Source organism: Haliotis rufescens, unplaced genomic scaffold, assembly GCF_023055435.1.
Source record: "Haliotis rufescens isolate VD_foot unplaced genomic scaffold, xgHalRufe1.0.p SCAF_27, whole genome shotgun sequence".
Classification (NCBI taxonomy): domain Eukaryota; kingdom Metazoa; phylum Mollusca; class Gastropoda; order Lepetellida; family Haliotidae; genus Haliotis; species Haliotis rufescens.
Window position 1 is genome coordinate 4,715,331 of NW_025963968.1, and position 23,217 is coordinate 4,738,547.

General features: G+C 40.6%; 2 protein-coding genes across 2 annotated transcripts in view; one reads left to right on the forward strand and one right to left on the reverse strand.

Annotated features, from left to right (window-relative positions):
- Positions 1–1,754: 1,754 nt before the first annotated feature.
- Positions 1,755–14,940, forward strand: LOC124139365 (programmed cell death protein 4-like). The gene is made up of 10 exons (XM_046506379.2): positions 1,755–2,232; positions 3,770–3,873; positions 6,751–6,864; positions 7,342–7,563; positions 8,354–8,451; positions 9,470–9,581; positions 11,493–11,600; positions 12,431–12,541; positions 13,428–13,567; positions 14,380–14,940. The coding sequence occupies exons 1-10, from the start codon at positions 1,947–1,949 to the stop codon at positions 14,438–14,440; spliced, it is 1,356 nt and encodes a 451-aa protein (XP_046362335.1). The 5' UTR covers positions 1,755–1,946; the 3' UTR covers positions 14,441–14,940.
- Positions 14,941–16,580: 1,640 nt separating this feature from the next.
- Positions 16,581–23,217, reverse strand: part of LOC124139364 — a 29,020-nt gene continuing 22,383 nt past the window's right edge. The window contains exons 18-22 of the mRNA XM_046506378.2: positions 22,607–22,759; positions 21,374–21,499; positions 20,211–20,400; positions 18,623–18,727; positions 16,581–17,531 (exon numbers count right to left, since the gene is read on the reverse strand). Coding sequence (XP_046362334.2) covers positions 17,368–17,531; positions 18,623–18,727; positions 20,211–20,400; positions 21,374–21,499; positions 22,607–22,759 — 738 coding nt within the window. The 3' untranslated portion in view covers positions 16,581–17,367. The remainder of the gene's footprint in view (positions 17,532–18,622; positions 18,728–20,210; positions 20,401–21,373; positions 21,500–22,606; positions 22,760–23,217) is intronic.

The window sequence follows — 23,217 nt, forward strand, 5'->3', positions numbered from 1 at the left end:
TAAATCTTCTATATCAGTCAGTCACATTATTCAGCCTTGCTTTTGACAACGGTATTAGGATCTATAACCAAACGTCGCCTTTACAGTAAATAAAAAGTTGTGATCCATAAATTGTCACTACTATACTTTGAAACACTCTGTTAACACTTAAACAAGGACTAATCTTCAAAGGATCAATCAACTGTTCATGCTTAGTGCAACACGAGGGTTAGGCCTTGATTGTTTCCTAAATTGAAAGGCTGAATTGTGAGTGAGTGAGTAATCATGGAGGGTGCATTCATCCACGACTCTCTGTTTCGACGACATTCCCCGGGTACCAGAGAGTTGGTTGGTTTGTTATTACGCCGAACTGAGCAATATTCCAGCTATATGACGGCGGTCTGTAAATAATCGAGTCTGGACCAGACAATCCAGTGATTAACATCATGAGCATCGATCCACGCTATTGGGATGGATGACACGCTTCAACCAAGTTAGTGACCCTGACCACCCGATCCCGTTAGTCGCCTCTTACCACAATCAGAGAGGAATACACAGAGAGTATGTACAAAATAGTGGCCATGTAGTCTTGAATTCGCATTACCAAATCGCTCGGTGAATCATGAACATGTATTACATATTATCTTGCAGTTAGATGATAGTTTATAGCATTAATTAACATGTAATGAATATCGTTGTTGTGGTAAGTTATGATCGAGCTGGGCTTACAGCTATGGGAATTATTCCAGCGGCCAAGACACTGTCATGAATGTATAAACAGAGTGAAATTTCCATGTGTAAATAGAGCGATCAATATCTGCTAGTGTTAAGACATCATAAAGTTTGAGCTAGGAGACAATAATGGGTTTTGCCGAGCGTGCCAATCGGCCGAAAGTTAGCCCCCTTTAAATATTTTAAGTGAATAAAATTAATTTATGTCAGCTGTGAAAAAGTATGTGCAATATGTGACAGACAAGCTGAAATTACTTTGAATATGATTAACAGAGCATTCGTGTTTGTGAAGATAGACATATGGTGGTTTTGTAGTGTTCGAATGATATGCCATATACCATTCACCACAAGCAGAACAGCGATTGGCTTTGTTGGACAAGTTGAGACGATGAGGTAATGTTGACCTCATTTGCATATTCATTACATGCAAAACTTCCCAGTGTCAACCAAAGAGTTGACGTCAGCCTCTGATCACCTGATTCTATTTATGACATAATACGTGGATTTGTCTTTATAGTATGACACGACACAGATAACTTGAATGTTCTGTGCGATTGTCATGTTTATGGGTTTTTCTTCTGTCATCACGTTGATATCTATTTTGATGCAAGTAGGTTATACTAGTTTCTCAACAACTAATAACAATGGCTAGCGTCGCGTGGTAAGAAAGTATGACTATATTTTCCGAGCAGAATCTAAATTTCTTTATCACAACAAGACAATGTTATCATTTGATGTAACACATAAAAGTATATAGCATTTCGCTGAAATGCACCCGTAATCGTATACTATTCACCATATATATGCAAAATACTCGATAGAGCTTGTAGATGCCTTTGTTGCTGGTGAATTTACTTTTGCTTTTAATTGTATAACATGCTGTACCTGGAGCGATTGCGCACGAATAACTTATGAAGGGATGATTTCTATGATTATTAGTTTTTATCTTATAGAATTCGTCTTAATTATAAACATTAATAACTAGTTGTATTGAAAGTACATTTTCATTCAAGTCCCTGGGAAAGGTGTGCGATCTTTCAACCAATCAAAACGTTCATACAGCTCAATAACACAGTTCGTAAACAGCTTACAGCGGTGGTGTGGAGTTTGTTGAAAGTGATAAGAGCGAAGGAAAGGGATTGTCAACTCTTGATTTCTGTATTTTGCAGAAGTTCAATCTCAAGAGTAACTGCTTAAAGATCAAAGGGTTTCTTTAGGTGTTGCTTAGAAGAAGAATGGCTGCCGTTAGTGTTCCTATGCATAATGGAAATATTCAACATGGCGAGTCTGGGGCTGATGTCATCGAAAACGGCAACGAGCTTCTGAATGGAAGCGAACCGAGCGAAGTTCCAGCGCGAATAATAAGGAAAGCAAAGAGGCTGATAAGGAGGAGTCCAGGGAAGGAAACAGGTGCCAAAGAAATAGTGACTGTTATTACAGGGAATGCTAATAAGCGTCTGCCTTTATCAAAGAACAGTCGGAAGTCGAGAAATGGCCGAGGTCGAGGCGAACCTAAGAAAGGTCAGAAATGTTTCCGAATCAGTGCTTCGTTTCTAAGTGTTCGCAAGAGTTTGTGCTTGGAGTGATATGAATCAGCGTGTGTGTCGAAAGTTATATGGTATATACTCAGCCATTGTGCACTTCTCATATTGTCATTTGACAGAAGTTGTTTGTTTGTTTCGCACCCACGTGTTTTGAAAGTCAGCCATCTTGTGTGTTTGTAAACAGTGATAGTTTTCCAGTTCATTGTTTCCCATACATGGCTCAGCTCAGTTTGTTTGATGCACGAATTAGTGCAACGAATGCATTTTCGCTTTTTGCGTGCTATCGGTCTGTTTGCAACCAAGGTGTCAACCCGCTTACCACATGAACTATTTTTGGAGTGTCAGATTCGGGGTCCTATTTATAGATCAAATTTTGTCACGTGATGTTTCTAATGGTTGACACTAAACATTGGCAATATATGTGGAACCCCCCCACATGACCTAGACAGAAGCCGTGATTATGACAGTCAGTCTGTACACTACATCACATAGATATAAGCATGATAAGGACACTGATAATAACTCTCTTTTTTTCATTTTGAAAGTAAAAAGTGGAACTATAGAAATGCTCCCTGGTAAATTCACATTTTGATACTCATGTTTATGTTACCATAATCAGTGTTGTAACTGTTACAGAGGGAATGTAACAAGAAAGTCTAGGCTGGATTGGCTGTTTAATGGAATGCAATAAGATTCTTGAATCTCCACTTTCCAAAATCTGTTTCCTCCTTTTCCCAACTTTAAATGTACAGTAGATAGCAGGGCTTGATGCCTTTCAATTTACTAATATTGATAGCAACAGTGATTTTTTTAATGATTTTTTTTGTGTGGTTTCCTCATATAATGGTTAGGGTATTTGTATTTATGACAAGGATACCTTGACTTTCATGCTTAATTTTTGAAGATTGATAAAAAAATGCCAGAACTGTTTAATTCATTTTTAGACAACACTGTTTGGTATTACTGTGTGCATGCATTAGACATATTGAACAGTCAAACAGTGATTGGTTGTTTGCCTGTCATAATGTCAATCACTGGATTGTCTAGTCCAGACTCGATTATTTACAGACCGCCGTCATATAGCTGGAATATTGCTGAGTGTGGCATTCAACAACAAACCAAACCAAAAACTTCTCTGATAAATCAGGGTTTTACCTTGACCTTCAACATGTTCAAAACTCGGGTCCTGAGGACCCCCAATTACAAATTTCAAGGATCCTTATAACCATGATAACTAAAAGAAATATGAGGGTCCTGTAAAGTAATGAAATGGTGTAGCGTTCTGTACTGTAAGATTTAATGATTACTTGAATTACAGGAACATTATATTACTTGTCAAAAATTTGATACAATGAATATTATCATGATTATTGTGCAAGATATATTTTTTTCTGTATCCATTCATTATATTTTGTGCATACTGGAAGCACTGGATCACTAGCTTCTGATCTGTGTATTTCAGTCATAACGTGTATGAAACTGCAAGAGTAAAGTTGTTCTGCCTTGTGTTCCAGGCGGGGCAGGGGGCAAGGGTGTGTGGGGAACCCCAGGCTCAGAATTATTTGAGGATGGCAGGAATCCTGACTCCCATGACCCCAATTACGACTCGGATAGTCAGGTGAGGAATGTTTTTTGTCCGCCCATGTTTCATGTACTCTCTGCTTGTGATAGTTTGGAACCCTAGATAAATTCCTGCTCTAAGTGACTTTGGGAAAAAAATTGCAAGGTTAGATTCTAAACTTAGACTGACAGCTCTAAACAGCTTTACTACTAATACTAGCCCACAGAAAGAATCTCTTGTAATGTTAACACAATTGGGAAAATTGGAAACTTGTACTAGTCCTGGGCTTGTGTTAATTTCTAACCTTGAATTGGGAAAGTCATCTCTTTAAAATTTGGATTTTTGTTTACATTCGTATTTAGATAAATTAGGAAATACCATATTCGACGTAATAAGCGCCCACAGCGATATTTGCTAATATATTGGCTAGTGAATCATCCCAATTAGCACCCCTTCCGATTGATCAATGTACACAAGACTTATTTATTCACGTATAATACTCACTCAAGTGTTATCATGGTTATATGTACCCTTAATTATGAGCGATTAAATTCTGGAAAAATATATCTGTCATATATAAACATTTCAGGCTGTCAGCATTAACCACGAAATTTATCTTTCAACTTATTTTTTTTCACCAAAATAATATTTCTAATTTTGAAAGTGCCCTGGGCGCTTATTACGTCGAATACGGTATGTGAAATTGTGGTCAACGTGTTCAATAGAGTTGTGTAAAACTAAGCATTATAGCCTCTGTTATACTTTGTGAAATACAAATCACCTCAACCAAGCCATCATATTAGGTATCATATGACCAGTATAACTCTGCAACATAATTCTTGAAAATTTGAAACTTATAAAACCAATTTAGGTTTTTGACTTTGGGGTCACATATATATGGTGATTGTGATTGTTTTGCTGTATGATACAATGCTCCAACAGTCATTACCAATATACGTGTTATGTGGCATGTGTGGAATCTGTGCCAACTGTTTATGGCTAAGATATTAGGTCGCTCGGGCTGTTTAAATGAATACATGCAAGGCTTTGTCTGGACTTGTGCAGAGGCGGATTTTTCGTCCCCAAGTCTGCAGCAAATGTCGGTAAATGTTCCCAAATTTAAATATAAATTTTTCAATTCTTCCAATTATGTATTAACTGTTTATGGCTTTGAAGAGGTGAATTTTATTTCCCTGTTAGCAGGAAAGAGGCTTTAGTCATGTTAATCATGTTAATGCTTAGTTTTAAATTTTATTGCATTGAAAATGTTGAATGCACTGCTACAATGCAATACCTCTGAATTTAATAAAATAAGTACTTAAACAATTCGGGGTGGTTGGGTAGCCTAGTGGTTAAAGCGTTTGCTCGTCACACCGAAGACCCGGGTTCGATTCCTGACATGGGTACAATGTGTGAAGCCCATTTCTGGTGTCCCCCGCCGTGATATTGCTGGAATATTGCTAAAAGTGGTCTAAAACCACACTCACTCACTTAAACAATTCTAAATTGTGAAGAAAATATAATTTTTCAAAGTTTCCTGACAAGGGCATTTAGTTTTGAATCCTAGATAAATCCCTATTGTTGTTGACATAAGAGTGTGAGTTGTCTTGGTAACCAAGGTTAACCCAGAAATGTGTACATACAGAACTGAATGTAAATTCAGTAAATGACTGCAAGATAGTGGATGATCAATAAATTATATTGAAACAGTTCTAGGTTTACAATAAAAAAGGCAATACAATATGTCAAGTAAGTGGCAGCAGCAAAAGAAAGTAACAGGCTCTAGAATTTATATTGGTGCATTCACGAATGTTCAAGATTTTGCCACTGTCAAATGTTCCATTCTAGTGGGGGGCACGGGTGGCCCAGTCGCCTAAAGCGCTGCGATTCGCTGTGCAGAGTTGCGTCCCTTGGGCAAGCCAGAAACCTATGATTGTGGGTTTGAATCCTGGTTCGCCCCGATTATGTTTCTAGGTTTGTCAGCACCATACCCGTGCTCGTGGGTTTCACCGAAACTGGTAAACGTCTAAGACCTGCATCACTTGGGGCTTTCCTCCCACATTAAGCTCACACGCCGCAATATAACTGGAATACTGTTAAAAGCGGCGTTAAACCCAACTACATGTACCTCACTCACTCCATTCTAGTGTTGGAAGCTGGCAGAAATTTAGTGTTTACACTAGAGTATCCACTTTACACTTGGCAAATAGGTGAGTGGCAAGTAAGGTGGGAAAAAGGCCACGAATCGCCCTCTTGTCACTCTTATATATACAGCTAGCATTCTAGAAACTGTCCCATCCAGAAACTTCTCCAAAGACGAAGCCTGGCATGTTTGTAAACAACCAGGGGTGGATAACTCTAATAGCATTCTACTAGTACTTCAATCATTTGCTGCCACTGACAATTACTGCCAGTAAATTTACATCCACCTAACAATATTACGTTGCTCATAGTATCAAGCACAGCTTTGTCTGGCATAGACACGACTATGTACATGCTGCAGTGAGGTAGCTGACATATTGTTGACTGTGTAAAACTAAAAATCATAATGGTAATTATGTATCCATTGGACCAATCAGCATGAACAAGTTGAGCATGTGACCTGTGAAGATCCGGGTTAGAATAGGTCTTCAGCAACCCATGCTTGTCGTAAGAGGTGACTAATGGAATCGTGTGGTCAGGCTCACTGCATATCATTGGATCCCAATTACGTGGATTGTTGTTCATGTCAATCACTGGATTGTCTGGTCCAGACTATTATTGACAGACCGCCGTCATATGGCTGGCGTATTGCTGAGCACGGCATTAAACAGGGAAAAAACCCAGAATATGACATGACTTGGAATAACCTGATTGTGTTGCTTGAATTGTTCTGTTTGAATAAGTTGATTTGATGTTCATGTCAGTCAATCACATGAATACTGTCTGTTTCAGGGAGATTTTATTGTGGAAAAGATAGACCCCGAGTTGACTCAGAGGGAATTTGAAGCTGTGTTAGAACCTGTATTACTTGAATACTTCGAACATGGAGACACGAGGGAGGTGGAGGTGAGAAGGCTGTACAGGCTGTCTGTCCTGTGACATTAACTACTATCTGTTCAGATATTGCTTTCCCCAAGACAAGTTTTACTGTTGGGTGATATAACAGTAATATTTTTAGAACTTTTTGAAGTTATGACTTCATGCTCTTAACAACATTATTTTGGTGAAATTATTGAAAAATGAAATGTCAAAGGCAGACTCTCCTATTCATGAGTTTGATGATCAGCAAACCAAATAGCAAATGGAAGAGCGAGTCAATAACAGCCATGCTGTCACCATAGGCAAAATTTCATCCAATACAGATTGCTTTTTCGAAGAAGTAGCTGTTTTTTTAAATTTTGGTTGTGTTTTGACAGAAATGGGAAAGAAATGAGTTAAAAATTAAAATACTTTGCCAATCCATGCTGTTTCTTCAGGCAGAAGAGACCAATATATTATTTGATGTCACACGCTATTTCATTATTGTTCTTGTTTGTTTTTCAGGACGATCTGTCTGATCTGAATGTTAGAAAATATAAACCAAAGATCATTGAGACTGCTGTCAGCATGGCTCTGGATCGTAAAGCTCAACACAGGGAAATGACGTCCCAACTCATATCTGACTTGTACAGCAAACTTTTGACGTCGACCGATATTTCAGGTGGTTTTGACAACGTTCTCTCCAGGCTCTCCGACCTGACAATAGATTCACCAGAAGCTCCTGTTGTGAGTGTAGCTTGAGTTTTCTTCATTGTATTTGCTTTGTCGCGAGTAAATGAATGCTGCACATTTTCTATTGGTGTCCGGGGGCAGGGGTAGCCCAGTCATCTGTTGCGCTGCAATGCTGCAGGGTTGTCTCCCTTGGGAACACCAGAAACCTGTGATTGTGGGTTCAAATCTTGGTTTACCCTGATAGTGTTTCTAGGTTTGTCAGCATCATACCTGTGCTTGTGGGATTCATCAAAGTGGTAAACATCTGCGTCCTGCATCACTTGGGGGTTTTCCTTCCACATTAAGATGACACGCTTTACAACTGGAATACTGTTAAAAGCGTCATTTAAACCAACTCACTTGCTCAACATTGGTGTATATAATAGATACCTCATGTTTGTCATGAGCAATGACTTTCATGGAGATCAAGGTGTCTGGCTTGTGTTGCCAATTGCGCAATGTTGATCATGCTTTCAATCACTGGTTTGCCTGGTCTTGAAAGTTGTGATATAGCTGGAATATTCCCCACATTGGTACAATGTGTGAAGCCCATTTCTGGTATTCCCCGCCGTGATGTTGCTGGAATATTGCTAAAAGTGGCGTAAAACCATACTTGCTCAGCAGTTTAACATGCTTAAACATGGAAACAGAATAATGGGATTCTTGAAAAAACGAGTTAAGAGAAAGTAGAAATGAACATTTCAATTCAATGAATCATTATTTATACTCTTATTATTATGGCTTATAATGAAGATAATTCCTCAGACCAAATTTCCAATTTCAACTCTTGTGGTTCCCTCTCCAGGTTGTTGGCCAGTTCATTGCAAGAGCTGTGGCTGATGACTGTCTCCCGCCAAAATACATAACCGGATACAAGGGCAAGGTGGAATGTCCTCACACACGGTATGTTGTCTTAGTTTCTTCGGGGGCACGGGTGGCCCAGTTGTCTAAGGCGCTGCGATTTGCTGTGCAGAGTTGCCTCCCTTGGGCACGCCAGAAACCTATGATTGTGGGTTCGAATCCCGGTTCTCCCCAATTATGTTTCTAGGTTTGTCAGGACAATACGCGTGCTCGTGGGTTTCACCGAAGTGGTAAACATCTAAGACCTGCATCACTTGGGGCTTTCCTCCCACATTAAGCTGACACGCTGCGATATAACTGGAATACTCTTAAAAGTGGCGTTAAACCCAACTCACTCACTCTTTGTTTCTTCACTGCACGGATTCCTTGTTGAGTAGGTACCCATGACTCATGCTTGTCGTAACAGCCGAGAAAAATGGGGATTGAGGCTCAGTGATTTGGCTGATTGTGTGTCATTACCAGTGGCACGGATCATTGCTTATACAGTCAGGCACTGGTTTTACCTGTTGGAAGATGTGGATATTGCATACTACAGGAACAAGACTTTCTTCTTTTCACCTCTCTTGCTCGACCTGTGAAGGTCTGGGGTAGAATCAGCAACCAACGCTTGCTGTAAAAGGCAAATATGCTTGTCTTACGAGGTGACTAATGGGATTGGTGGTCAGCTCGATGACATGTTTGATGCATGTCATCATATTCCAATTGCATGGATCGATGCTTATGATGTCAATTACTGGATTGTCTGGTCCAGAGTTGATTATTTACAGACCTTGGTCACATAGCTGGAATATTGCTGATTGCGGCGTTAAGCAACAAAGAAACTCACTCACTCACGCTTAAAGTATTAGAGGCAAGGACTAAGAAGTTGGCATAACTGAAGTACTGTCAAGAAGGGAGTCCGCTCGCTCGCTAGCTAACTCACTCACTCACTCACTCAACCACCCACTTATGTTCGAAGTTACTTAATGATATTTTGTTGATGATGTCATTTGAAAGATTCCAATCTTTGCCTTTTCTTGATGGCATGGTGTAATTGAATTGAAATGAATTGGATTTTCAGAAGTGCTCTGAACAAAGCTGACTTGTTATTGAGCAAGAAACATGGCATCGTCCGTCTTGACAACATCTGGGGAACAGGTGGTGGTCGTCCTGTAAAATACCTCGTTAAGCAGGTAAATATTGTTCTTGCTCTTGAGGCTTGACTCTTCAGTATTAGACATTACCGCAGAATAGTAATGAGCTAAGTGGGCTACAAGGAGGGAAATATTTGCCAAGTCTGATGACCGTCAACTAACATAGTTCTTTTGGTCAAGTGAAAACTACTATGGAGATTTTTCAGTTTTGGCTTGGGATTTACCCTTCACAAGGCGATCACTTGTAATAATCACCTGTAATTGCATTTAATAACCTGTGCCCCCCAAATAGTGTCACTGTAGGTCATACATTGTTTCTATGTCCGAATGAACTAGGTTTGGTAAAGGGCTCTCTGTACATGCTGTATGTGTGTGAAAATAATGATATGTAAGTGCAATATTATGCAGTCACTTAATTATCCCCCGCCGCGCGAAAGCGCGAAGCGGGGGATATAGTATTCACGACCGTCCGTACGTACGTCCGTACGTCCCACCTGTTTGTTGCCGCGATATCTCAAGAACTAAACACTGGATTGTCTTCATATTTGGAACTATGGTGTATATACAGACTCCGCAGACACCAGTCGGTTTTGGTGACCTTGACCCCATTTTCAAGGTCACAGCAGGCATATCTGCTTTTGGAGTTGGAAAACGGTGTTGCCGCGATATCTCAAGAACTAAACACTGGATTGTCTTCATATTTGGAACTATGGTGTATATACAGACTCCGCAGACACCAGTCGGTTTTGGTGACCTTGATCCCATTTTCAAGGTCACAGCAGGCAAATCTGCTTTTAGAGTTGGAAAACGGTGTTGCCGCGATATCTCAAGAACTAAACACTGGATTGTCTTCATATTTGGAACTATGGTGTATATACAGACTCCGCAGACACCAGTCGGTTTTGGTGACCTTGACCCCATTTTCAAGGTCACAGCAGGCATATCTGCTTTTGGAGTTGGAAAACGGTGTTGCCGCGATATCTCAAGAACTAAACACTGGATTGTCTTCATATTTGGAACTATGGTGTATATACAGACTCCGCAGACACCAGTCGGTTTTGGTGACCTTGATCCCATTTTCAAGGTCACAGCAGGCAAATCTGCTTTTAGAGTTGGAAAACGGTGTTGCCGCGATATCTCAAGAACTAAACACTGGATTGTCTTCATATTTGGAACTATGGTGTATATACAGACTCCGCAGACACCAGTCGGTTTTGGTGACCTTGATCCCATTTTCAAGGTCACAGCAGGCAAATCTGCTTTTGGAGTTAGAAAACGGTGTTGCCGCGATATCTCAAGAACTAAACACTGGATTGTCTTCATATTTGGAACTATAGTGTATATACAGACACCGCATACACCTGTCAGATTTGGTGACCTTGACCCCATTTTCAAGGTCACAGCAGGCAAATCTGTTTTTGGAGTTGGAAAACGGTGTTGCCACAATATCTCAAGAACTAATCGCTGGATTGTCTTCATTTTTGGTACTATGGTGTACAGGCGGGGGATATTTCGTCACTCTGTGACAAATACTTGTTTAGTTTATTTTGACCTGCCCCATGGGGATGCCCGTTTAGAATACGTCCCAAGCAACCTATATTGAGGTCGTGTGTTCGAGACGCGTAACATTTAAGTTTTTTCAAAAAAATATATGGAAATGTCAACGAAAAGTGCAGCGGACTTTTTGATGATGCGGCGGTGCCTGAGAACCAAGAATTTCTTATTTTTAGCCTTACGTAATAGGTGACGTAATAGGTGACGTAATGGAACGAGTGGTCAGACTCAGGACCCCAACGGCATGGATCGTGGCTCGCCGTCCCAATAATTGGTTTGTCTGATCCAGACTCGATTATTTACATGCTGCACCCATATAGCTGGAATATTGCTGAGTGTGGTGCTTAACAACAGACAATGTGTGACCCGTTCTCAGACGTCTTGATTTGCCTGCAGATGGTGATGCTGCTGAAGGAATACCTAGCTTCAGGAGACATGGCCGAAGCAACCCGATGCCTGCGTGAGCTCGACGTTCCACACTTCCATCACGAGCTTGTGTATGAGGTAAGCGAAACTTGACTTGAACCTGTTTGATAAGGACCTGTAACTATTCATGATAAGGACCTGTAACTATTCATGATAAGGACCTGTAACTATTCATGATAAGGACCTGTAACTATTCATGATAAGGACCTGTAACTATTCATGATAAGGACCTGTAACTATTCATGCTTACCATGTTTCTTTAGAGGAGGATAAAACGATGCACGGGAGACGAGATATATTGTGTATCCCGATGTTTTTATCCTGACAAAACTCTAACTTCATATACCGTATTCGACGTAATAAGCGCCCCGCTCTAATAAGCGCCCACGGCGACATTTGCTTATATATTGGCTAGTGAACAATCTCATTTAGCACCCCTTCCGATTGATCAATGTACATAAGACTTATTATTTCACGTATAATACGCACTCGTGTGCTACATGCACCCTTAATTATGGGCAATTACATTCTGGAAAAATATATCTGTCGTATATAAACATTTCAGGCTGTCAGCATAAACCACCAAATTTATCTTTAACTCTGTTTTTTTTCACCAAAGTAATATTCTAATAAGAGCCCCCTATTACTAATTTTGAGTGCGCCCTGGGCGCTTATTACGTCGAATACGGTAATTAACATAAAGATGAACACCAAATGTTTTTCTCTAAAACATGAACTTGATTCATCACTATTTTAATCAGGATGTCAAACTGGACATGTCTTTGTTGTCAATTTCCCGGTTGTCTCGAATTCAATAGTATCAAGAGTGAAAATAAGTTAAAACTTGCCCTGATAATCCAGTGAATACAGAATACAGAGCTATACTTGAACATGTCTTTGTATTTCAGGCCACAATAATAGTTCTGGAGGACTCCACAGACAGAACGCGAGAAATGATGTGTGAACTGCTGAAGTCCTTCTCCGAGGCCATGATTGTCACCCCTAACCAGTTTATTCAGGTAATCATTCAATGTCAGCTTCATCAGCTTTCGGGCTTGCTAGCTGGAAGTGGATGTGCTGGGATGCACAGATCATGTTTCAATCCCTGATACTCCGATAACTATCTTTTTTTTATCAAAGCCACACCTTTCTTTTTTTCCCCCCATGTCTGCTGTATTTTTGTGTCTAGTAGGGCTGGGACGATACATCAACTGTGCTATCTGATACATATCATGATACCTTGCTCACGATACAATACATATCACGATACTTGCATGTGCTCTTAACTCGCGTTAAAGCCAATTTTGTCAGACAGGATGGTCAAATACCTGGCACACAATGATTTACAGTTGGCAGTGTCAAGTATGGCAGAATGGATGAAAATATGTAGGTTTTTACTACTCATTTTCACTAGTAATTAGTGTTTGGTGTAACATTTATAAAAGACTACATTTAAAGTAAGAATCTATACTGTTTACTTAGTGTGTAATTGTGATCGATACTTATATCGAGAAGTAAAAACATGCGATCCACCGATGCATTGTCCTACTAATGGTGACTAGCGCTGTAGGTGTTCAGTGATGTCCGTTATGTTGTTTTTGGTTTTTGGTTTAACGTCGCACTCAGCAATATTCCAGCTACATGATTGTAAATAATCGAGTCTGGACCAGACAATTCAGTGATTGACATCACGAGCATCGATCAACGCAATTGTGATACGATGACATGCATCAACCAAGTCAGTGAGCCTGACCACCCGATACCGTTAGTTGCCCTTTATGACAAGCATAGTTGCCTTTTACGACCTGTGTGGGTTGCTGAAGACCTATTCTACCCCGGATCTTCACGGGTCTGTCTGTTATGTAATTCTGTTTGTGTGATATCCATGAATATGTGTGTTTCCAGGGCTTCCGTCGAGTATATGATGCAATGCCAGATATCTGCCTTGACGTCCCCAATGCGTACGTCCTCCTGGAGAAACTTGCCAACAATTGCCACCAGGAGGGCATGCTGTCTTCGATGCTGCTCAAGGAACTTCCACAGAGGTAGGTCCACCTGCGATCTCGCCCTGTATACTCCATCTGCCCGGAGAGAGTAAGGTTGTTGGTTCGATCCACAGTCACATCATACCAATTATTATTGAAAGATGGTACTTGTTGATTCCCTACCTGATGCTCTGCATTAAGGGGCTTAAACAAGGACGGGTCGGATTGGAGTCAGTGTACTGTGGCTGAGTAGGGTATCCATGTTCAACTGCGGCATTGTATCTCTGGGCCGGCTCTATAAGAAGCGGCATTAGTCTAGAATGACACACACACTGCACACACACTGTACCTCACAGCATTCATGGATATAAACAAAGAAATATGTTGAATGACAATTTCATTTTTCTCTCCTGCATTGTGGAGACATAGCTCCCAGCATGAAGACAGCTGACCATGGCGGCCATACAAACGGACACGCGTGCATACACGTTGCTATAAGCTGTTTGGCTCCAGATTGATTATTTACAAACAAGTCACAATACAGCTGGAATATGCTGACTTCAGTTTTGAACATGAAAACAAAAGAAAAAACTTCAAATTTAAAGAGGACTTATTGGAAATGTTAGCTTGGATAGTTCTGACAAACCATATCAATGATAATACTAATAATACTCAAAGAAGGTAAAGAACACCCAAGTTTTTCATATGACTATTGTTAATCTGTCATTACTGATAGATATTGCAACACACAGCCATCTAATTGTGGGTGTTCTTTGACTTTTTTTTAATGGTATATTAACTAGTATCACCTTGACATCTCCATTAAGTGAAATAAAAGGATCAGTCACTTTATGATACTTTTTTCTTTGCAGAGGCCGCAAACGATTTGTGTCCGAGGGAGATGGTGGACGTGTGAAAGAAATTGTTCCTTGAACTTGTCACCTGACATTGATCAACATTGGTGAAGGTCATTCCGGATGTTCTGGGTCTCTACGGACTAACATTGCCAAGGGCATTAATCTAGCGCTCATCCATTTCCATGGAAACCATGTCATATCCAGTACAGTCACGTCTGCATTATTGACATTTCTGAAAGTTTTGAATTTGACACTGAAAATGTTTTCACCAGGCTGACCCAGATTGATCGTTTTGTTATCCATCAACTTTGTTGATGTTATTATTTCCCGTTTTTTTTTACTAATTTACACCAACATTTGGATATGTGTTGTACGAGTGATGTTGGCTTACTGAGTTTCCCCTTGTTACACTCGTCCGTCTGATTGTATAAACATGTTTTCACCCATTAAGTACATTAGAATTGGTGCATTGTGTCCACATTTAGTATGTCAATACATGTATTGTTGCTCCATCGTCATGAGGGCTGATATACCGTAAAGGTCTCAACAAATTGGATTAAATCATTTGTTACTGCAGAAGATGTTCTGTTTTTTATGCCAGAAACACTGAAGGGAGAACATTTGTTTAGTTGTCATCTGGATTTGTCGCTGGGTATATTCAACCCGTGAAAATACAGGTCAGAATTGACTGAGTGAGTGAATCAGACAAATCTGTAGTCGTTTGCATGAACAATTAACGATCCACGTGTATGAGGTACAAGTACACGCAATCATACAACTTGGTCACATCGTAACTTGGGTTATAATTGTTCCGCAGCTACCCATGCTTGTCGTAAGAGGAAACTAACAGAATCAGGTGGTCATGAATATCACTTGGTTGATGCATAATCATCATATCCCAGTTAAATAGATAGATGCATATGATGTCAGTCACTTTATTGTCTGGTCCAGACTTGATTATTTACAAACCACCGTCATAATATAATACAGTCCACTTATACTGTGCATATTTCCACACCACTCGGGGCATGCTCAAAGCGCTATTATTACCCTGGTCACTGGATCAGTGTGCACTCAACAATCGTTCTCATCTCCCTGGTGAGTATACAACCCAAGCTGCCTTTTAGGCGCTAGAGGTGTACCACATTATCTCGTACTGCTTGGTACCCATTCATTGCTGAGTGCAGCGTTAAATCAATAACTCAATCACAGGATATATTTAAATAGTACTGGTTCAATGATTCAGGTGATATGTATTTTGACTGATTCACTTGGCCAATGTACATATACTACATATTGACTGGATCCGGGGTAGAATAGATCTTCAGCAACCCATGCTTGCCAAAAAAAGGTGACTATGCTTGTCGTAAAGGGTGACTGACAGGATCGGGTGGTCAGGCTCGCTGACATGGTTGATGCATGTCATATTGCCTGAAAAGTGACTGTTAATTTGACGGATTGATTGAAATGAAGTAGACTACTTAATTTAATCTCCTCATTCATTTAAATTAAAATATACAGTTGTAATAAAAACAGTAGCTACCTGGGACAAGTGTAGTGATTGATTTATTGCTCTTTTAACTTGCACATCATCAAAATTCAACATTGAATAATGATTTGGTATTACTGTGGCATATGAACACCACATCTGTAGCTGATGATATTGACCATAGACTGTTCTCAAGGTGTAAAGTGTGCAGCTTTCTACAAGATGCTGATTAGAGCATTTATATACACAAACATCACTTAGTTTGAACCATCTGCATTCAACAGCCTCAAACTCAAAATTAGAAGGTCTTCAGCAACCCATGCTTGCCATAAAAGGCGACTGCCTGTCGTAAGAGGTGACCATTGGGATTGGGTGGTCAGGCTCGCTGACTTGGTCGATTGTCATCGTATCCCAATTGTGTAGATCGATGTTCATGTGAATCACTGGATTGTCTGGTTAAAACTTGATTTTTTACAGACTGCCATCACGTATCTAAATGTGGCGTTGAAAACAAACCAAAAAGAATTCAGTGAAGGTGAGACGAACTCACGATTCACTCATTGTGTAATATGTTGGCTATGTGATTTCTTTCAAGTTGGGGGCTGTCGGGTAGCCTAGTGGTTAAAGTGTAGCTCGTCACGCCGAAGACCCGGGTTCTATTCCCGACATGGGTACAATGTGTGAAGCCCATTTCTGGTGTCCCCCGCCGTGATATTGGTGGTATATTGCTAAAAGCGGCATAAAACCATACTCACTCACTCACTCATACAAGTTGGCAGATGGTCTATCTGTTGTAATTACCATCATGCTACACCATCTCATCAGTTTCAGAGCACAATAGATGAGACAACATGATCCACCCCTACAGATGAAATAACGATTGGAAATGAAACAAGATTTATTTACAAATATAGCAACATATCACAGTTTGCTTAAAAGTATGTTTGGTACTAGTGGTGAAAGGGAGACAATCCATGTCAGTTAACATGCTGAGCACATTCGAACAAATGGAAAGCTATTCGTCATCCTTTGGTTGAACAGTTTTCACAGCTATATGCATCACAGAATATTTGTTAGTTCAATCCTTGATTACATTAAAACCTTATAAGAAATAGTTTAATTAGAAACTAACAGTTTTAGCCCACCTGTCCTTATAATAACATACAGCATAACCATTAAAAATGGCAAATTTCTACTAGTCCTTATGATACCTTAACTATTGGGCAGTTTGGCAAGGACTACAGGACTAGTGCCAATTTCTAATGCTGGTCAACATTTTGTGCCCTCACAGCATTCAGCATAGTCAACTCTTGCAAACAATCACACTGACCTGTCCTCGGAAACCTGTCCTCACGCCATCATTAATATATACCATGCAACTTTTGACAGGGATATTGCTACCTTGTGCTTCAACAACCTGATTACTTAAGTATATAGTATGAAATATCGCATATTCCTGTCAGCAGTTCAAACAGGTGAAAATGTAGGTTGAGTTTCTAGGAATGTATTCTAGGTCACCAGTCTACTCCAAAATCCCCTGAATAATCTTCTGTCATGAGACGTTGATGCCGATGTTTTGTGCGTCGGGATACGTTGGATGCGAGATTCTTGACGGCGGCCATACTCAGAACCTGGTGGTCGGACATGGAGTTGGGAGTGTCGGAGGAAGACTGCTTGACTGGAAGGTTCAAACATGGTCAGGCATTTATCCAATGTGTAGGGGAGGTATAACAGTTGCATGTATACAGTGTTTCCGTTCAGTTAGGAATTTACCGGTTACCTGGTAGCACTATTTGGACTGTAATATTTAACCCTGTTTTCCAGTAAATTACTGGCAATTACTAATAAACGGCTCCACTGACATACACTGATTGTTGGAGAAGGAAACAGGACTCCTTGATTTGAAGTTTCAAGCATTTATTCAACATCTAGGCAAGAGATCTTTTTAAGACCATGAGAAGTCAACCATCCAAATTAGCTTCACTATAGTCAACCTATTGTTCAGATTACATTAATTTTAGGATACATAAAACAACATTTTCCCGGACACGTTTTTCCTCACAAGTGATGAAAACTGTGTATTTATTCCCCAATCAGGGCCAACTTGCCCAAAGCTATCTTAGCGCTAAGATGATTGTAACTCCCATACTTTAACATAGGCTTACAATAGTCGTAGAGCTAAGATGATCGTAACTCCCATATTTTAACATAGGCTTACAATAATCGTAGCGCTAAGATGATCGTAACACCCATACTTTAACATAGGCTTACAATAATCGTAGAGCTAAGATCGCTTTGTGCAAGTGAGCCCAGGGCACCAACACACTACTGGGTACACTCGGACCAAGGCCCTTCCTTTAATAATGCAGTGAACTGATAATGGCCAAGAAATAGTTTCCCTTTTTGTTTAGCATTATCAATCTGATCTTATCAATGGATGAATCAGTTGAATTTTTCCCAACAATAATTAAAATAAGTCCTATTAAAATGCACCAAATTCCACTCACCAAGAGCTGAATGCTCATGGCACTACATTGTTATTACCCAGGTCAATGGATTAGTTCACACTCGATTTTCTTTCTCAGCTCCATGGGGAGTATACAACCAAACCTGCCCGTGAGGTGCTTGAAGGTCATCAAAATAATACCCTCTCGTCCTTCCAGGTACCCACTTACTGCTGGGAGAACAATGAAGGAGTTTCAACTTACCAATCAGCTGTCAGTGTGGCTAGAAAGCGTGTGTGAAAAGTTATATAATTGTGACACTCACTGGATCCTGCACTTGATGGCCTCTCCCGCCAGTTGGCGACGCAGCTCACAACGTTTTCCCGGATGATTGGAGTTATCTGACAGACAGCAAGGTAGCTGGAGATTTCTTGCACTTGTCAAGGAATCTCTCATATTGTTGTGCATGAATACAGTGTGAACACATATGCAGGTACAGTAAAGTAAACTTGTATAACCAAAGATTCTGTTTTAGAATAGGTGATGAGGCTCAGTGCATTGAGTTACTGCAGCTATGAGAAGCAACTCTGAACTGTAATTGACTTACTGCAGTCAAGGGCAGCAACTCTGAACTGTAATTGACTTACTGCAGCTAAGGGCAGCAACTATGCACAGTGATTGAGTTAAGGGAGGCAACTCTGCACAGTAAGCTACAGCAGCTAAGGGTTGCAACTCTGTACAGTTATTGAGTTACTGCATCTAAAAGAGACAACTCAGCACGGCGATTGAGTAACTGCAGCCAAGGAATGCAACTCTACACAGTAAATGAGTTACTGCGGTTAAGGGAGGCAACTCTACACAGTAAATGAGTTACTGCAGTTAAAAGGAGGCAACATGGCACGGTGAGTTACTGCAGGTAAGGGAGGCAACTCTGCACAGTAATTGTGTTACTGCAAGCTCCTCACAGCGATATCCCATTTGCGGAGCTCTCTATACTATCGCTGCCACCAGTCAAAACTCTTCACAATGATAGATGATCACAACCATGCTTGGAGTTGAACACGCCACCGATTGACCGTTAGGTTTACAAACAAGTGACAACTGTCATAACGCTGAATACACTTACCCCAGCTAATTACTTTCTTTGTCAATTTGAATTTCTATTTCATTAAAACTATCAAGTAACTGATAAAGTATAAATGTAAGGGAGAAGTTGGTTGATTTCCGTTAGTCTGCAATCTCGAACCAATCTGATTAACCAAACAACAAAGCTAATTCATCTGGAAAATAAGGTCAGTCGTAAACCTTTTCAAAATGAACTATGATGGCATTCCCACACAGATAAACAAAAGTGTAAACATGACTACATTTGGGGTTAGCGGGCAAATTTCAAGATTCTTGTAATGGCCACCCACACTGGTGGCAGCGATGTTACCAAGAGTGTAACAAAGGTGTCACGTGCTGGGAAGGAGCTTGGTGTTTCTGCAGCCAAGGGAGGCAACTCAGCACAGTGATAAGGCCACTGCAACTAAGAACAGAGAGTCACCTGGGAGACACTGATATTTAGATCTACAGCATATTTGATTAAATACAGTAACCAACGAGTTGGAGTGTAAAATTGCTGTGACAATGTTATAGCACCTGTGGGGGCGGTCAGGTAGCCTAGTGGTTAAAGCGTTCGCTCGTCACGCTGAAGACCCGGGTTCGATTCCCGACATGGGTACAATGCGTGAAGCCCATTTCTGGTGTTCCCCGCCGTGATATTGCTGGAATATTGCTAAAAGCGGCGTAAAACCATAATCACTCACTATAGCACCTGTGAACATATTGTTGTGACAAGTGAACATTAGCTCTGTGGAATGACAAGTGAAGTAGCAATTAGCTCCATATTGTGACAGTAGTGCGAAGGATACGAGCCAGCCTCATGATGGAGACAGCTGACATGTCCTCCTCCACAAGGACACTAGGCTCTGCCTCCAGGAAGAGACGTTTACGCAGGCGGTCGTTCACTAGAGGCAGGATGTTCTCCAGAGCGTCCTTGAACTCTCTCCCTGTCAGCTGACCCCCCTCCAGTGATTGGAACGGCAAGAGCCGATTCTCCAACTGCAACAGCCAGGAGTCAATATTTAGACATACAGTAGTCAGACCAGTGTTTCATCTTTCATTACCGATTTTCTTGTCAACATGGCTCTATGCAGGTTGTAACAGATATTTTAGTTATTAAATTGTCAACTTGATATGAGGTTAATTCTTGAAATAATATTTACAAATAAAAGTCATACAGATGACTTTTTTCGAAATAGGCCTGATTTCAACTAATCACTTCTAAAACGCTTTTTCAAGATGCTAAATTGAACAAACCATATTGATACTGTCATAAATATAAACATCTTCCCGAGGCAAGAGAGTTAACTGACTATAAAGTCCAGTTTCCACCCTTGCCCAACTAGGCTGGTATTATGGAGTTACATTTTGGCTGGACTAATGAGTCTATGCATAGTCCAATCAAAATCGTGCAACAAAATTGAAATCTAGTTCGTAAACTGTCGTGCAGATTTCAGTCGATTGCAGGATTTGCAAAGCATGTGCAACGCGAACTCGTTGCCGACAGATCTTTTCATGTTTTTAATCAAGGTGCTCGTGTGATTTGATGCACTTCACGATGTAAGATCTGTTATATCACAATACAGGTCTTGATTATCGATCAGATGGTAAGGACTGGGTGCCACCATTTTGTTTGAAACAACTGCAAGTGATACAAGAGGTGGAATCTGATTGGTCCATAGGAGAGGCTTAGAAGGGACATAACTCGTGTAACCACTGGTGGCGCTACGATTGAGCCAAGGAATTCCAGTCTAGTTCGGCAAGGGTGGAAACTGGACTTTAAAAGTGAGTTAACTGCCTTGGGAAGATGAGATATAGATAGAGATTATGCATTTTCAGCTTTGTTTCAAGTTAACATGGCAAAAGTATGTGAGTTGTTCTCTGGGTTTGGTAATAGCAAAATATCCTTAACAAACGTTGAGTAGTATGGAACTATGAGCAAGTACATCCCCGGCCCTTCAGGCAAGCCTACCTCCAGGAAGCGGGGTTCACGGTACTTGAGGATGATGTGGACGAGGAAGTTTGAGACGATGTGAGCTGAGATTCTGTTCTCACTGAAGGACTGGTAACTCATCTGCAGCGTCTCGAGGTCATCCTCCTGTAAAGTATGTCAAGGTCATATGTGAAGGGATTCAGATCACCGACAAAATTTAATCTTGAATGATCATGATGGAATGGTTATCATAGCTAACTCATAGTTTTATGGATGGCTTATAAGAATTTTTGCATGGTTTACATGCATTTATACAAATTTATAAAATAAACAGCCTAGACTACACTACTCGATTTGTCACTTTATCTTTACATTCGTGACCAACTCGTGTTATTACGGGACAAAAACAAGCTGAATAGCGACTCGTGCCCCTCTCATGGCCATTTTTGTGACCGGGTTCCGTCTTAGCGCAAATGGGCATACCAAAAACAATTGTCAACTCATTGCATAATGGTTCACATATATTCCCCCATATATTACATATATTTCAGATGCACATCAGGACATGCGGAATTATACAGTATGATTGAACACATTTAACTGTGTCCTGGGTATATTTTTAGATGCAAGACATATGTAAAATCAAAAATTATTTCTGAGGGATTCTTTGACGAATAATTTGAAATTATACGTGCGTTCTGATTGGTTTGTTGTATTTTTGCATTCATCGATAGGGGGACGAGTCTTCTTGCAGGTCCCGGGAAGGGGCGAGTGGTGGACGAATGTATATCTTTAACCACAAGGCTATCCCAGAGTAATCTGATTGGACATCTATTATTAGTATTGTGTCAGGCCCGAAACAAAACTATGGCAGTTAACTGGTCCAGCAAATTTAACATAATACAATGGATATACTACTCTGGACAAACAGGGATGTTATACAATATGCTTGTGTCATTCTCAAACTTCCTAGTACACAGGGGGCATGGGTGGCCCAGTCGTCTAAGGCGCCACGATCACTGTGCAGAGTTGCGTCCCTTGGGCACGCCAGAAACCTATGATCATCAGAAACCTATGACCTATGTTCGAATTCCGGTTTCGATTATGTTTCTAGGTTTGTCAGCACAATACCCGTGCTCGTGGGTTTCACCGAAGTGGTAAACGTCTGAGACCTGCATCACTTGGGGCTTTCCTCCCACATTAAGCGGTGTTAAACCCAACTCACGCACTCACTCCTAGTACACAGAGTTCTACCACGCTGTATAAACGTACCCCGAGGAAGGGGTAGACGGCGGAGGCGAACGCCCTGAAGTCCTCCACTTCCCTCCAGTCCACGGTGTTGACGAAGTCGCACATGAGCAGCACGTACCTCAGACATGATGCATCCAAGTTGCCGCTCAGGACGGTGCCAAGCAGCTGAAGAAGCTGGAAATATAAAATAAAATTGATTTTAGTAAAAGCTAAATATTTTTTACATTTGTATCCTGCATTACTCCTTAATGTATTTACTGCTTTCTTTTGACAGAAAAACAAAGCTGTGTGAGGTCCAGCTGAAAAAGACGTTGTTCCAACCTGTTGTAGGGCAGACCCATCACAGACCGCCCACTTTGACCATGGAAATGATGATGTCATGTATCTGCACATTGCTGCTTGATTGTAACATTTGAAGACATTGTGCAGAGGTAGCTCTGCGATGGGTGGGCCCTTAAATGTAGTAATGCAGGATATGCAAACAAACTTTTTAACTTATCCTGCATTAAATTGTTTGATAGGCATTACTTAGAAGTTGACGGATGACAAGGTAGTCACAATTTTATGGATAATAACTTCTTTAATACTGTAAAAAGCGATGTTTCGGTATAGATCCTTATACTGTTGTCAAG